Below are 14,620 nucleotides of genomic sequence, written 5' to 3'. Positions count from 1 at the left end.
GGTTTGTCTCCAGACATCAATCCCACTACCTCCATTTCAGTACTCCCCCTGGGTCTTCTGCCACCTAAACCCCCAGCTGGACGGCGTCAGGAAGGACACTGAGTGGCGGTATGTCTCACTTTGTAGTGATATATTTAGGATTTGGTGTGACACAGTTATTTATTGCTGAGTGTGCAAACCCCTAACCCCAGAGTGGAGACTGCAAGCTCCAATGCTTCCCCATACTGCCTGTCTGAGCTGCCAGTCCCACTGAACTGGCCCTCCTTCCAATACTGCCTGCACCATTCCCACTTCCCCTGGCTCCTGGGAACACCCAGACCCTCCCTGCAGGCTCCCTGTCACCTGGGGTCCCTATCCACACCCCCTAATCCACCCACAGAACAGTCCCATTCTCCTCTAGATGGCTCAGATCCCAAGATCTAAGGGGATCCTTTGGGGCTCCAACCACCCTCTAACCCTAGTCAGAGGTCTGTCTGTCCTGCCTCTGGTCTCCTCCAGCCCTGGGTAGTTTTGAAAGGTAAAGAGGACCCTTTAGTCTTTATTTGTCACCACCACACTTTTTTTTTTCTTTTAAAAAGTAGAGGTGGAAAGAAAAAAAACGAAAGTGGGGGAAACGTAAAAGCAAAAAGTAACAACAGCTGGTGAATTCAAGGGCAATATCCCCATTGTCCATAAACAGATACCCTAAACAGCTCTATTCTCCCCTGTGTGTGAAGGGGGGGCCCTGTGCCCTCATACCCTGGGGTTTATTCCCCATCCCTGAGGTCCCTGTGCTTACAATCTGGGTCATGACCCCCACTCTCCTCCTAAAGGCCACACTATCTTCACCCTTGCTCCCACCCCACTCAGGGTGGGGGCACTACGGTCACCCCCTATCCCGCAGTCACAGCCCCTTTCCCGGATCTCCCCTCCACTCCTCACCCTCCCTCTCCAACTTCTCACCCTCCAAGTCAGTGGCCTCCTCATCCCCACTGGGCTCCCGGAGGCTGACAGCCAGCACTAGGGCCTGTAGGAGACCAAAGAGGCAGGCAAAGTGCAGGGGGTGAGCAGTAAGTAGGCTCAACACAGCATGGAGCCCATGCAGGGCAGCCAGGAAGCACAGCAGCCCATGCAGCCAGAGGCCCACGGGTCCACGCAGGCCCAACGCGTCCAAAGCTGCCCTCAGAGGCCTTGAGCACAGCCCCAGCAGTGCTGAGGCCAGCAGCTCCAGCAGGTGCAGAGTCAAGTTGGTTGAGATCTGCAGACACTCCTCTGGGCCCCCCAGGTACTGCAAGGGAGCCCCTGCTCCCCCATCTGGATCCCCCCGTAGCCAGCCCAGCAGTTTCTGATGCCGCCCTGGCTTCTCCACTGGGGCTTCAGGCCCGGTGGGGCTCAGTCCCCCTTCAGGGGACACTCCAGATCTCCTGGTGCCACTTGAGTCCACAGGATCCCGTCCAAGTTTGGGAATGGTCCCTCCAGTCTCCAGTCTCCCAGACTCTTGAGTGTTAGAGATAGTCTTGTCCCACTTGAGGGAATCCATTCTTTTGCTTCCCAGTTGCTCATCTTGGGACTCCCTGCTTGGCTGTGGAGCAGCCCCACAGCTCCTCCGTACCCCTGGGTCTTTGGCCTTGGGAGGCCCCACATCTCCCATGGTTTCTGGGGCACTATCCCAGTCACTCCCTGAATTCTCAGAGGAGCTGTCCACTGGTCTGGGTTCTGGGGCAGGCAGGTCAGGTTTCATTGGTTTCCGGCGGCCCCAGGGGCGAGGTAGCCAGCCACCAAGTCGTCGCAGGAACATGGCTGGGATGTGTAATGAGCCCCCAAATTCTGCGGCTGCTTCCTAGCACTGCTTAGATTCTCAGGTTTAGGGGCTGAGTGTCTCCTCAAAAGCCAGGATCTGTTCAAGCTCAGAAGAACTGTTATCTTTTTGGTGATTCCTACTCTGAAATCAGAAGTGGCTCCACACTTTCCTGAATGGTCGTGCAGCTTCAAGTGTGACAAGCAGCTTGTTTCCTTTTCAGTTCTGAGGTAAAGAAGGGAGGCACATCCAAATTCATTCACCACCACCACCCCCCCACCACCCCACCACACAAGATTCAGAACAAGAATCTCAGGATCTGACAAGGCCTGGGTCACCCCCACGGTGACCTCCCTGCGTTTCCGGGTTTCCTTTCCTGCAGGCAGCACCCCAAGTTTCACTCACCAAGGCCACGCCCCAAGGTGCCCCAGAAACTGGGGAGGCGGTGCTCCATCCAAGAAGGAAGGAAGGTGGCCCTGGGTTCTCAGCTGCTCCCAATCTGGAGAGTCCTGAACTGCTGACCTAAGGGAGCTCAAGAATAGGCAGTCTCCTATTGGGGGGTTAGGAGAGAGGTGTTGAGCAAATTCCACTCAGCAGCGTTCTTCCTTTGATTTAGAGACCTATGAATCCTACAAAGCGGCCCGACCGGGACCCGAGCACGCAGCTGAGACGCGGCCTCCGCAAGGTCAGGCCAGAAATATCTTGGGAGATCCTCGTCTCGAGGCCAAGCGCGGGCCTGCCTGGGGATCCAGGCGTCCGGGCGCTGTGCGCTGCGACCCCTCCCGGGCCCGGCGTCGGGGCCGCGGCCTCACCAAGCCTTCTGGAGCCGCAGAGCCCGGAAGCAGCTGCACCGGGGCTGGAGGGACAGACGGGGGCGGAGCCCGAAGCTCGCGGGGCGGACCCTGCGGATCCACCGCCCCCCGCGCCCCCGCGCCTTTAGTACGCGCCACTCCGCAGGGCGCGAGTGGAGATCAGGCAGGGCCAGGGCCTGAGTGTAAACCTAGCCCCCCATTTTCGTCGCCCACAGGTACTCCCCTAAACTCGCCCGCTCCCTTTAGTCCCCTGCCCTTTGGTTCTTCCCTGCAACACCCCCCACCACCACCACTCCTTCCCATGTCCAGGACTTCATGGAAGGGTTTTCCGAAAAAGAAAGGTGCTTTTCTGGGACTCGTGTAGCTCTTCCCTGCCGTTCTACGCAGATTTTACTTCCTGGATCTGACAACAGTGAGCTCTCCATGTGCCTGGCACCTGGCATGAGCAGCGGGAAGGAGGGGGAAGAGGGAGGGAAAGACAAGTGCAGACAAACAGAACGTGCTGCTTGCCCTGTTTTCAGATAGTAAAATGAAGAACCTTGACTTAAAGGTTACATTTGGGAGGCCAGAGTTCTGGCTCTAGGTTAGCTAACATAGTAGAGGATGTATATTCCTAGGCCCTCCCACCCATTGGCCTCTTCCTGCAAGATCCTACCTACTCTCATGACCTCTGTCAGCCTTCCCAGGTTTCCCCTAACACCATGCATTTTATATTGATCACATAGCCACCTCCTCCTCTATGAGCAATTAGAAGGTTGGGAATTTTTTTTATTACTCTTCTTAGCACGTAGTATACGAACTTGTTTAAAATCAGTGATTGAATAAAAACAATGATTGAATTGGCTAGAGTAGTCAGGAGATCCTTCCTGGGGTAGGTGAGACTTGCATAGAACTTGGGCCATTCCTGGTTCAGGGGATTCAAAGAATAGGTGGGGCATTCCAGGCAGGAGCTAGGACGTGGAAGCGAACCAGACTGGCAAGGAGGTGACCCTATTATGCCACCTGGCTGAGGTGGGACTTGCGTGTGGCCCCTAGACTTGTTTGGTTTTCCCACAATAGCTTCCAGAAAAGTGAATAAAACACAAAAGAGGGAGAAGATTGATTTATTTTTCAATGCTCAGCCCCTCTCTCCCAAAGGCAGAGCCCACTAAACAAAACCTGAGGATCTAGAAACCGGGCAGACCCCAGGAAGTAAAAGCCAAAGTGCGTACGTCCAAGTTCAGACTTAGCAATAGACCATGATCAGACCTTACCAAGGTCACAACTCAAGGTTCATGTATGTCCTTAGGTCCCGCTCCCAGGCCCTGTCCTTCTCCTTCTGCTTTCTTTCCTCCCTGCGGCTCAGTGTGGTCACCCGAGGGGTTCTCTCCCTCCCAGCCACAGCCCGAGTATCCCGAGCCAGGAAGTGTGTGACTCGGGGTTGGGGCACTGATCTGTAGCCTAGTCCTTCTTGGTCCCTCTTGAGGACAGTGGGGATGGGGTTGGTGCGGCCCTCACCCCGGGGTCCCAGCCCCATTCCAGGCTCCCAGCCTCCCCTCAGCAGCAGCTTGAAGCCTGGGCTGGAGGTGGGCACCCCAAGGGGCAGGTTGGGGGACCTGAGATCGCGGGACAGTGACAGCAGGTGAGCAGTGGATGTACAATGGTTAGAGTCTTGGAAGTGGGCATCGCAGGTCTCACAGTACCGGAGGGAGGGTGATTGTGACCTGCAGAGAAAAAAGAAAAAAAGTTGAGGGCAGGGGAAGGGTTGAGGCCTCAGAGGGGGGTGGCAAGGTGGAAAGTCCTTCTAGTCTTTCTGTTAAAAAACAAACTGCCTTCCAATCCACTTAGCAATGAGGGACCCAGAAGGGAACAGCTAGGAGAAGAAATAGCAACCAGGCTTCACAAGCTCTTGGCAAAGCATAATTATTTATAAGGCACTTATTATACGGGAAGCATCGTTCTAGTACTTTACATATATTGGTCCATTAAATCCTAACAACCCTACAACAAAAGTGATCTTATTGCCCCCATTTCTCAGATAAAGAAAATGAGGGACATAAAAATTAGATTAATTGCCCAAGTAAGTAGTCAGAATTTGGACCCAGGGAGATCATGTTCATTACTACTCTACTACACTGCCTTATCAGCCTACACTGGGGGATCGGGAAGAGAACCCTTCAGCTCTGTTCTGGACCCTCTGGTATAGAGGGGCTAGGAAAGACAGAACACACTGAAAGAGGCATGGGCTAAGGCTTCCCCTCACCGGTTCTCTGGACTCCTTGTTTCTCCATGGCTCTCTCTGACCATGCGGGCCACCTCAGGGAAGCCTGCTTCTTCAGCCAGCTGAGCAGCATCCTTGCCACCCAGCTCACAGACCCCTACCCAGGCAGCTCCACGGCCCAGGAGATAGCGCACAGCAGCTCCCTGGCCTGCTCGAGCAGCACACATCAAGGGGGTCCACCAGAAGGCATCCCGAGCATTGATGTTGCCCCCAGCTCCCCCTGCCTCACGGGGATCCAACAGCCTTCTTAGTTCTGCTAGGTCACCCTCTTGGGCTGCCCTCAGTATCCACTGGGTCATTTTGTCCTCCGCCTCAAGGGATCTCCTTTGTCCATGTCCTCCTGAGGTTCCTGCAGCAGCTTCCCTCATTATTCTTCTCTTCTTCCTCTTTCTCTTACTGGCAGGTTCAGGCTGAGATCTCTGGGATTCAGGGGCACTGCTTTCGTCGCCAATCAGGGCCTCATAGAACGCCCGGGCTGCAGCCCCATCCAGGGTGGGCTGCAGCTCTTCAGGCTGTGACTGCTGCTGCCCATCTTTCCAGAGGTCACTGGCACTGGTGGCCGGGGTGAAGGTGATGAGGGAGGGCCTGGACATGGCTCTTGGGTAAACTGGGAGGATGAGACTAGACAAAGGGAGGCTGAGACAAGCAAGCCAATCGCTTCGTGGCTCTGCATTGACCAGAGCCACCTCCGGAGACCTGCTGGGATGAGGAAAAATACCCTTAAAGTCAAAAAACCCTCTCACTCCCTAAGTGAGCCCACAACCTAGGACTCTGCAGGGCCTAAGGACCATAGGTCATGGGGAAAAACAGAACCCTACAATAACAGCCCATGCCCCTTACTAAAGGTTAATTTAACAAAGACTCAGTGAGAGTTGCCACCAACCCCATCCTCAACAACAATAAATAAAAACAGCTTCTATCTAAAACTATTTGACCACCAGTTAAGACATACCATTAAGGAAACAATCAGCCTGGCCCTTTAAATCTTCCTTGATCCTATGGTCGGGGTATTCTTCCCAAACAAGAACAGACTTTAACACTTCTACGGGAGCAAGAAACTGATTTAAGGGAGAAGCTCCAGTCTTGGTAGTCTCCGTACGGCAAATAGCACTACTTTAAGCAAAGGAGCTGACGATCAAATAGCCACACGACCCCTAACACGCATGCGGGACTGGAAAAAAACAACAAAACAACACAAAACATTACTTGAGGACGCAGGCCTGTGCTAAGCGCCAGGTTCAGCTTCCCCACCCTGGGACCTTTTCCAGAGCATCCGCTCAAAATGCCACGTGCTTAAGTAGCGCGAGGACAGTCTGTCGGTTGGGGGTCCTACTTTTACATAACGCCCCCACAATGCCTCTTGCCTCCCTGAACGTGGCCCCCTCTCCGAGCTCATTTTTTGGAACTGGGAAACCACTCTCTGAGTTAAGAAAGGCTCTGAGTTGGCGGAAGGAAACCTGTGGAATGCACAGAAGCTGTGAAATGAAATAACATCACCCTGCCCCTCACCATTATTCTGACCAGGGTTCGAAGGTCATACTTAGTGCCCGCAGCATAAGGCCCCCTTCAAGCCCTAAGAGGAAATGGAGAAGTGCAAGGGGACGAGCAACAGAATGGCTGGCGCCACCTCAGGTTAGAGCACCGGGCCGTCCCGGTTCTCACATCGCTCACCTCAGCCGAGCCCACCCTACCGAAGTCCCTCAGCAGGGAGCCCGGCCTCACCTCCCGCCCGAGGAGACCAGACCCCGGGGTGAAACACAAAGTTCCCCCCCCCCCCTCACCGCGAAGCCTCCAGTGGCGGGCCTAACTCGGGCGAGGGGCTCGATAGGCAATAAGGACCGGCCGGTTAGCCGGGGATGAGGTCAGTCCCCTGAGTAGGAGGGGAGCGCCTGGGACACAACCTCGCTGCGTGAGGGGAGCTGCAGGAAACCAACCAGCCAGCCAGCCTCGTTCACTTCCCCGCCCCCTCACGGCCCCTCAGTCGCGGGATCCTACGACTATATTTCCCAGGCTCCCCGGCCCAGAACGGGTACTGGACTTCCGCTTCCGGTGGCACCCCGCTGCGCTCGCCCCCGAGCGTCTGGCTCAGGGGCCTCGCGACACAAGGGTCGTGCGTGGGTCATTCTGGGATTCGTAGTTCACCTCTCCCTCGCTTCGCCAGTTTCTTCTTACCGGGGACTCCATCTCCCGGCGTTCGCTGCGGCGCCCGACCCTTGGCGCTTGCGCGTTGCCCTCTCCCCACCCTCCCCGATTTCCACTCCCCCCACCCCACTTCGCCTGCCGCGGTTGGGTCCGCGGCCTGCGTTGTAGCCGTCGCGGTTTCTTGGAAGCGGCAACTCCCCTCCCCCACCCTGGTCCCGGTCCCCGTCCAGCCGGTGAGTCTGAGGTAGTCGCCGCGCCTAGCCCCCTGCCCTTAGGCGCGGCACATGGGGTCTCCGCGCCTTGATGTGGGGGTGGGGAAGGAAGTGACCCGGTCCGGAACCGGGGGAGAGAGGGATGGCCTGAGGGGCGGAGGTGGCATGTGGGGACTCCTGTGAAAGGGACTTCACGGCCACCCCCAGGCCATGAGAGAAAAAGGGTCCCAGCTCTTGCACGGAAAGGATAAACTTCGGGACCCTTGGGAAAGGCGCCAGGGACATGCAGAGACCGTCGGGGTAGGGAGCTCGAGCCTGGGGCTCTGCTGGAGTTGACAGGAAGGGAGAGTGGGCTGGTCTTCTGGAGCGATAGGGATGTGGGTAGGACTGGTGGGTCAAGACCTGTCGGTTTCTTGAAAGCGGTGGGACTCCAAAGAATCTCTGATCTCAGAGAAAAAGGGCTGAGATGTGAATAAGAGGGGCCGGAGAGAGGTGCTCTAGAGTCTGGGATCCTTTAAGAAAAGGTTGCCCCAAATTCTTCCATGGTTAGAGATCTAAGTGTGGGAGGAGGGAGGATACCAGAGGCAAGGTGGTAGAGCTTGGACTTAACTTACACTCTCTTTTTTCCCAGCTGACGTGAAGATGAGCAGCTCAGAGGAGGTGTCCTGGATTTCCTGGTTCTGTGGGCTCCGTGGCAATGAATTCTTCTGTGAAGTGAGTTCTCAGTCTCCCAGCTGTCTCTACACAAAGTTTGGCATTATATTTTCCCACATATTTAGCTTCCACACGCTTCTCTTACAGGCTTTCATAGAAACTTTTCCTGTCAAGGAAGAGTCCCGTCAGTAACTCCCCTCACTAATTTGTGAAGTGGCAAGACTTCCCAGGTCCCAAACCTGCTACCCTCTGTAACATGGGACAGGTCAACCCTTTTATTGTTATTGAAGTTATTATTAGACTGGTACTGGGAGTGCTTCCCGTTGGAGTCTATTAGAATTAAAATGTCACATGTGAAAATGCTTTGTAATGTGGAAAGTTGTCTACTAATAATATAAAGGATTGTAACTATCCACAGGACTGAAGCTGTTGAGTCTCCACTTTCCTTAGAGACCTAGCCGCTCTTAAGGAGAGGACAAAACTGGTTCCTAGGGATGAGGGCAAGAGTAGGAACAGGGCTTTTGAAAGGAATGTCTCTTTAAGTAGGAGATTGTTGTAGCTGCTTATCTGTAGAAAAGAAAAGCCAAAGCTTTTATGGGAAGGCTATGTATCTGAACTGGGGAGAGAGACTCAAGTACTTCTGCTGAGCTGGGGTTGAGGAATAAGGGGAAACCAAAGCAGTTGTGTTAAGAATAAGGCACCAGTTAGAGCAACGTGCCCAAGTCAAAGCTGAGGATTCTGCTGTGGGTTTCATCTTGACTTCCACATCCTGACAGGTGGATGAAGACTACATCCAGGACAAATTCAACCTCACTGGACTCAATGAGCAGGTGCCTCACTATCGACAAGCTCTAGACATGATCTTGGACCTGGAGCCTGGTGAGGCACCCTCAGTGTTGTTTAGTGTGTGTATGTTCGTGGTTTTGTTTTTTGTTTTTTGTTTTTTTCATGTTCCTGTTTATCTGCTTCTTGGATTTCCATATTTCCTTTTGGTTCTCTGTCTTTATCCAAAGTCCCCTACTTCATTTTGGTCTCCCATCTGACTCTTGCCCAGTTTTGTGACTTACACCTCCTGTTCCCACACTCTGGTCCTGTAACTTGGCTCTGTCTCCTAATGCTAGTTTCTCCTTGGGTCACCTTTCCTGCTTTTTTTTTTTTTTTTTTTTTTTTTTTTTTTTTTGCCTTTCACCTTTCAGTTTCATCTTCTGCGTTGACATCTTTGCATTTATGTGTTGAGGAGGGGTTGGGAGGGAGAGAGAGCAGAGGCTGAAGAGATGTGGAAAGAAGGCAGAGCTGCCTTGGGTTGGTGGAAGGGTCAGAGGCCCAGGTTTCTGGGTCAAATGCTCAGGTGATGGGTGACTTAAAGATGGGTGGGGGGCACACTGAGTAGCTGGCAATCCCTGGCAGTGGGTGGGGCATCTAAGAAAGCTGTAAGACAAGTGGTTGCAATTGGCCGGGGCTATGTTTCAGATGAAGAGCTGGAAGACAACCCCAACCAGAGCGACCTGATTGAGCAGGCAGCCGAGATGCTTTATGGATTGATCCACGCCCGCTACATCCTCACCAACCGTGGCATCGCCCAGATGGTGAGGCCTCTCTGCTCCCACTTGACTCCTCTGAGGCAATAAGGGAAACAGAGGTTCCTGCAGCACGGGAGTCAAACGTTTCAACCTTGTCAAGGAATGTAGCCGAGAAGAGGGGAAGAACCCCACAACCTGGCCCTGGGAATTAAATCCTAATTGGGGTTTGTGCTGACTGAGGTGTTTTTGGGGAGGGAGACATGACCTTGGACAGGGAGTTGTTGCAGTCTGCCTTTTCCTTAGGGAACAAACAGCGAATGGCTCTGATGGTCTGTACCCTGCCTAACTGGAGGAAAGGAAGCAGAGGAGTATGAGGGCCTGTCTGGGCCTGCTTAGAAGGGGTCTCTGGACAGAGGCAGGAGTTGGGGACAGAGTGACGTGGCTTGGGCTGAGGAGGGGATTGCCTCTTCTCTTTGTACCTACCTACCAACCCCTTTCATTTTATTCACCTCAGTTGGAAAAGTACCAGCAAGGAGACTTTGGCTACTGTCCCCGTGTGTACTGTGAGAATCAGCCAATGCTTCCCATCGGTGAGTGTTAGAGAAGGGGAAGGAGGCCACATCAAATGGCAGGTCCTCTGGGAAGGAGTTGGGGTTCAGCAAGTCGGGGCCTCTGTGTGGGAGGGAGGTTGGGCAGGGTTGGGGATGCCCGGCCTGCTGAGTCTGGCTGTCTCCCAGGCCTTTCAGACATCCCAGGTGAGGCCATGGTGAAGCTCTACTGCCCCAAGTGCATGGACGTGTACACACCCAAGTCATCGAGGCACCATCACACGGACGGCGCCTACTTCGGCACCGGTTTCCCTCACATGCTCTTCATGGTGCACCCTGAGTACCGGCCCAAACGGCCCGCCAACCAGTTTGTGCCCAGGTGGGGAGCAGGGCTAGAGTCACCATGGGTCAAAGGAAAGGTTCGGGATTCCCCAGAGAGAAGGGAGGACAGGGCATGGTCCTTTCTTGAGGTTTGCTTCTCCCACAGCGAGTGACCTTGGGGAAGGTATTTGATTGCCTGTGCCTCAGTTCCCTTATCCATGAAACGGGGGTGATGACAGTACCTGCCTGACGGAGTGTATTTAAATATACCTGACAGAGTATATTTAAATAGTGAGTTGCTTTGAATAACATTTGGCACTGGAAGTACCATTTAAATGATAACTTTTTGCCATCATCTCGGGCGCTCAGCCTTTTGCCAGGAGAAAGTGTGGTTTATCTTCCTGGAACATCATGTGTACTGGGAAGAACAGTTTGGTGTTCTGTTGAAACAAGTGCACACAGAAGCAAGCAGTCACATTCCTGTATGTGTGTGTATGTTTACGTATATCCTAGAGTAAGAGTTTTAATGGCTATTTAAGGTATATTTCCCAGTATTCTGGAGGGAAGATGTTTGGGAACCACTGTCCTTAAGCACTTAGCAGACCCATGGAGAAGCTGGGGTGGGGAGGGGGAAATGCAGGCCACTGGCAGGGCCAGAGTGGGGCTCACCCTACTGCCTCTGATCTGTGCCCTGGCCCAGGCTCTACGGTTTCAAGATCCATCCAATGGCCTACCAGCTGCAGCTCCAAGCCGCCAGCAACTTCAAGAGCCCAGTCAAGACGATTCGCTGATTCCCCACCCAACCTGTCCCTCTGCCTTTAACACCTCTATTCCTTTGCTGCCACCCTTTCAGGAACCCTCTATGGTTTTTAGTTTAAATTAAAGGAGTCATTATTGTGGTGGGAATATGAAATAAAGTGGAAGAAAAGGCCATGAGCTGGTCTGCTGGTGCTTGGGGATGGGGGATGGGAGGGTAGTGCTGTGCTTGATCCCAGGGGCCCTCATGGCCCAGCCCACCCTCAAGTTGAAAACCAGCACAGATTTGTGCCCAGTGGATTTGGGTGATGTTTTTAGCAGTAGAGCAGAACTAGTAGTGGATGCGGAGATGTGCAACGTCACATGGAAAAGACCTAGGGGAAAATCCACTTTCAAAGACTGGAGACATAATTTGTTCTTTTTTGGCCACCTATGGCTGTACATTTATACTGTAAGGAGTATAATCAACAACAAAATGTTTCGGTTTTGATTTTACAGGGAAAGTGGTCCTGAAATAAATAGAACGGTAAGGGGTGGAAAGAGGGACAAGGTCCAGAGTTGCTGCTGGGTGGTGTTTGTGCGCCCCCTGCTGGGGGAGCTGACACGCTCATCTCAGAAGGACAGGGACCCTGGGCGCCTGGCCCAAGTGTTTCCCAGCACGGTAGGGACTCGCTGTATGTGTGGGGAGGACAGCAGGTGGTACCAGAGACAGACGCTGGTCCATGGACCCTTGAGGTGTGGGAATAGATTTTTTCAGGGCATGAGAGAGACAGATAGACAACTGGATAAAGGCCCAGGTGTTGTTCTTGTGTAGGCCACTGTTCCCACGTCCAGGAACCTGACCTTGTGGGTGAGGACGTGCCGTCCCTCCAGCCAAGTTAATGACTTCCTCCCCCAGCCAAGGAATATAGCTGTACGTCTACAGCAGCTCCTGCTCAAACTATCAAAATCACCCTGCAAGGAACATGGTCACAGGAAGGTGGGATTACAGGATACCCCTCAGGGACTGCCCTTCTCAGAATTCCATCATGAAGTTCCATGTACTTGTAGGTGTGCTGGTCATGGTGGGCTTCGCAGTGGGAAAGGGTAAGTGGGGCCCAGGGGCAAGGAGGGAGGGGTGACTGAGTCCAGGAAGGGCGGGGGGTGCTGTAGCCCTCGGTTCACAGGCTCCCTGCAAGGCAGAGAACTTGGAATGAGCCAACATTCCCATCCTTCCTGTTTTGTGCTTCCCCAGCTCCTGTTTCTGAAGTCCGGACCTGTCACCTCTGCCTCTTAGAAGACCCTTCTACAGGGTGCATTTCAGGCTCAGAGAAGTGCACCATCAGCAGCTCGTCGCCATGCATGGTGATAACCATCTATTATGGTGAGTCAAGTCCCAGGAGGGAGCTGCTGGTGGGATAGCCCGTGGCTTGGTCTCCTCTCCTCTCATAGATGAGGGCTGCTTAGGGCCTGGGGTGCAAGAAGAAGACAGGAGGATCCTGAAAAGAGGAGTCTGGGGTTCTCGGGGGTCAGCTAAGCCAATTTTTCTGGCCCATTCTGAAGGAGTCTGGGCTAGAAGTCAGGTCTGGGTGAGGGATGGGGAGAGTCTAGGGTGAGGATACCAGGTTTGGGGACCATGGGAGGCAGCAGGAGTATTAGCTGTTCCCTCTTCTCCAGATACCAAGATACGTTTCTTCATCCGAGGCTGTGGACAGTACAGTTCTTACCGCTGCCAGGAAAAACGCAATACCTACTTCTCGGAGTACTGGTACCAGGCCCAGTGCTGCCAGTACGATTACTGCAACTCCTGGTCCAGCCCCCAGCTCCAGAGCTCCCTGCCTGATCCCCCTGCTGGGGCCTTGGCCCTGCCCCTGTCGGAGTTCCAAATCCAGTGGTTCTACAAGGCTCTGAACCTCTCACTGCCCCTACCCACCTTCCGTGCTGGGAAGGAGCCTGAAGGCCTCGACCCCCTGGCCACCCTGCCCCTGAACCTGAGCTTGTCCATCGCTGACCTGCGCCACATATACTTGTCTCTCAACAGCTCAGGACTTTTGGTTCTTCCCTGGGCTGGGCCCTGATGCCTTATCCTTCTTGGATTTTACTCTTCCAGCATCTCTCTCCTAACACCCCAGCACCTAGTGCTGCCCTCCTAGAACACCCACATTCTCTGGTCTGTGATTTTTCAGGCCTCCCTTCCTCTGTGCTTCCAGCATCTGTATGGCTTAGGTTTCATTTCCTTCCCAGAAACCGCTGTGGCACTGCACCAGTACTCTTCTTTCTCCTAAAAAATACCAAGTTCACTTTCTGCCCAGGTTGACCTAGGGAAGGCACAGTGGTTTCCTCGTGCCTTTCCCATCTTCCGAGTCCATCAGCCCCCTTATCTTTCCAATCCCCTGTCAGTCCGGCCACCTGCTATCTCCATTCAGGTCTGGTTGTAGATTGCAGCCCATGCCTATCTTAAGACCCAGACTGAAGTTGTAGCAAGAAGAATGAAGCGTAGACATCTGTGCAGATTTCCTGACTAGGCACTCTGGTGTCCCTACTTCACTGCCTCCACCTCTACTCCTGCCCTGGTTTCCTGCTTCTCTCCTTTTGCCACCGTCTCTGGCCTCCTCAGCCCCACTTCACATCACTGAGTCCTGACACCCACTTCCATAGGTTCTAGGGGAGAGGAGAGGCGAGGGTCTGCCCTGCTCTGCACTATATCTCCCGCTTACTCTCCAGAACCTCCACAATAAATGGACTGGGCTAAGTTTGTGTCACACTGTTGATGGGGTCAGGCTCAGATATGGACAAGTGTAGACCTGTTAAAGTTAATTGGGCATGGGGAGCAAACAGTTTACAGCCTGGCCCACTCCACTTGGCCTTTGTGGCTTTCTCATGGCCTGCCCCCAAAGGGCTTGTATCCATCCACCTTCTGATTAGCTAGGACTTCTCCCAGCCTTTAACTTACTCCACAGGGGCACCTGTCTGGCTCAGTCAGTAGAGCGTGTGACTCAATCTTGGGGTTATAAATTTGGACTCCACATTGGGTGTAGAGATTACTTAAAATCTTTAACAAAACAAAACCAAAAAACTTTGCCCTACAAAACCTAGAGAATTAAACCCTGGTGACATTGGCTTTTCCATCTAACAGAGGAGGAAAAACTCTCCTTTAAACCAGAAAAACTCAGGAGCAAACCAAAGGGTCCAGGCCTGTATCTGAGAGTCCCCTGGTGCTGAGGAACCTGGGTTCTTGCCTGTTCTTTCAGGATCCTGGCACCCAGGACCACCTCTTTAGGGAGCTAGGTTTGGGGGTTGGGGATGTTCACAAATGATACAGGTGAGGCTGCAGTTTAGGTCTTTGATTTTAATGTTTTATTTTTGGAAAACTACAAGCCTACAGAAAACAGTAGTGAATATTCATAACTTTTTTCATACATGCAGTTAAACACACTGTTCTGGGTGTGGTGTTATTGAGTACAGCCAGGTGCCCACCCTTCTGAATCTCACAACCCAGTGCTGGGGTTGTGAAACCTTTTTCTAAAAAGCAGTGTGCACTTTGTGGTTGGGGGACCCAATTCCAGCTCCTCTGCCACTTGGGTAAGTTGGTTTCTGTCTCACTTTGGTCACCTGTTAAGGAGGGATAGTACCTCCTAG

The 14,620-nt window shown here is 53.3% G+C and overlaps 4 protein-coding genes across 9 annotated transcripts; 2 read left to right on the top strand and 2 right to left on the bottom strand.

Annotated features, from left to right (window-relative positions):
• Positions 1-115: 115 nt before the first annotated feature.
• Positions 116-2,673, bottom strand: CUNH6orf47 (chromosome unknown C6orf47 homolog). Its single transcript, XM_047102001.1, has 2 exons — positions 2,183-2,673; positions 116-2,002 (listed from the first exon to the last, which is right to left on the bottom strand). The coding sequence occupies exon 2, from the start codon at positions 1,775-1,777 to the stop codon at positions 884-886; it is 894 nt and encodes a 297-aa protein (XP_046957957.1). The 5' UTR covers positions 1,778-2,002; positions 2,183-2,673; the 3' UTR covers positions 116-883.
• A 1,003-nt stretch (positions 2,674-3,676) lies between these two features.
• On the bottom strand, positions 3,677-6,889 carry GPANK1 (G-patch domain and ankyrin repeats 1). Of its 6 annotated transcripts, none has more exons than XM_047101995.1 (4): positions 6,631-6,882; positions 5,802-6,020; positions 4,832-5,548; positions 3,677-4,292 (listed from the first exon to the last, which is right to left on the bottom strand). In XM_047101995.1, exons 3-4 carry the CDS (start codon positions 5,440-5,442, stop codon positions 3,848-3,850), a joined length of 1,056 nt encoding a protein of 351 aa, XP_046957951.1. In that variant the 5' UTR covers positions 5,443-5,548; positions 5,802-6,020; positions 6,631-6,882; the 3' UTR covers positions 3,677-3,847. The 6 variants fall into 6 exon arrangements, with proteins under 6 accessions (XP_046957951.1, XP_046957952.1, XP_046957955.1 ...); XM_047101996.1 differs by having other exon boundaries at positions 4,832-5,545; XM_047101999.1 differs by having other exon boundaries at positions 4,832-6,020; positions 6,784-6,889.
• A 125-nt stretch (positions 6,890-7,014) lies between these two features.
• CSNK2B (casein kinase 2 beta) lies at positions 7,015-11,182 on the top strand. The gene is made up of 7 exons (XM_047102003.1): positions 7,015-7,224; positions 7,835-7,917; positions 8,634-8,736; positions 9,328-9,443; positions 9,892-9,967; positions 10,115-10,304; positions 10,947-11,182. The coding sequence occupies exons 2-7, from the start codon at positions 7,846-7,848 to the stop codon at positions 11,035-11,037; spliced, it is 648 nt and encodes a 215-aa protein (XP_046957959.1). The 5' UTR covers positions 7,015-7,224; positions 7,835-7,845; the 3' UTR covers positions 11,038-11,182.
• Positions 11,183-11,332: 150 nt separating this feature from the next.
• LY6G5B (lymphocyte antigen 6 family member G5B) lies at positions 11,333-13,733 on the top strand. Its single transcript, XM_047102002.1, has 3 exons — positions 11,333-12,088; positions 12,237-12,365; positions 12,659-13,733. Exons 1-3 carry the CDS (start codon positions 11,968-11,970, stop codon positions 13,057-13,059), a joined length of 651 nt encoding a protein of 216 aa, XP_046957958.1. The 5' UTR covers positions 11,333-11,967; the 3' UTR covers positions 13,060-13,733.
• The last annotated feature ends 887 nt before the right edge of the window (positions 13,734-14,620 follow it).

The sequence above is a fragment of the Lynx rufus genome, unplaced genomic scaffold (genome assembly GCF_022079265.1).
Source record: "Lynx rufus isolate CCGP_SWC_20201006 ecotype Redwood Valley unplaced genomic scaffold, mLynRuf1.p SCAF_6, whole genome shotgun sequence".
In the NCBI taxonomy this organism is placed as follows: domain Eukaryota; kingdom Metazoa; phylum Chordata; class Mammalia; order Carnivora; family Felidae; genus Lynx; species Lynx rufus.
Note: the sequence above shows the minus strand (reverse complement) of the source record. Positions and strands in the feature narration are given on the sequence as shown.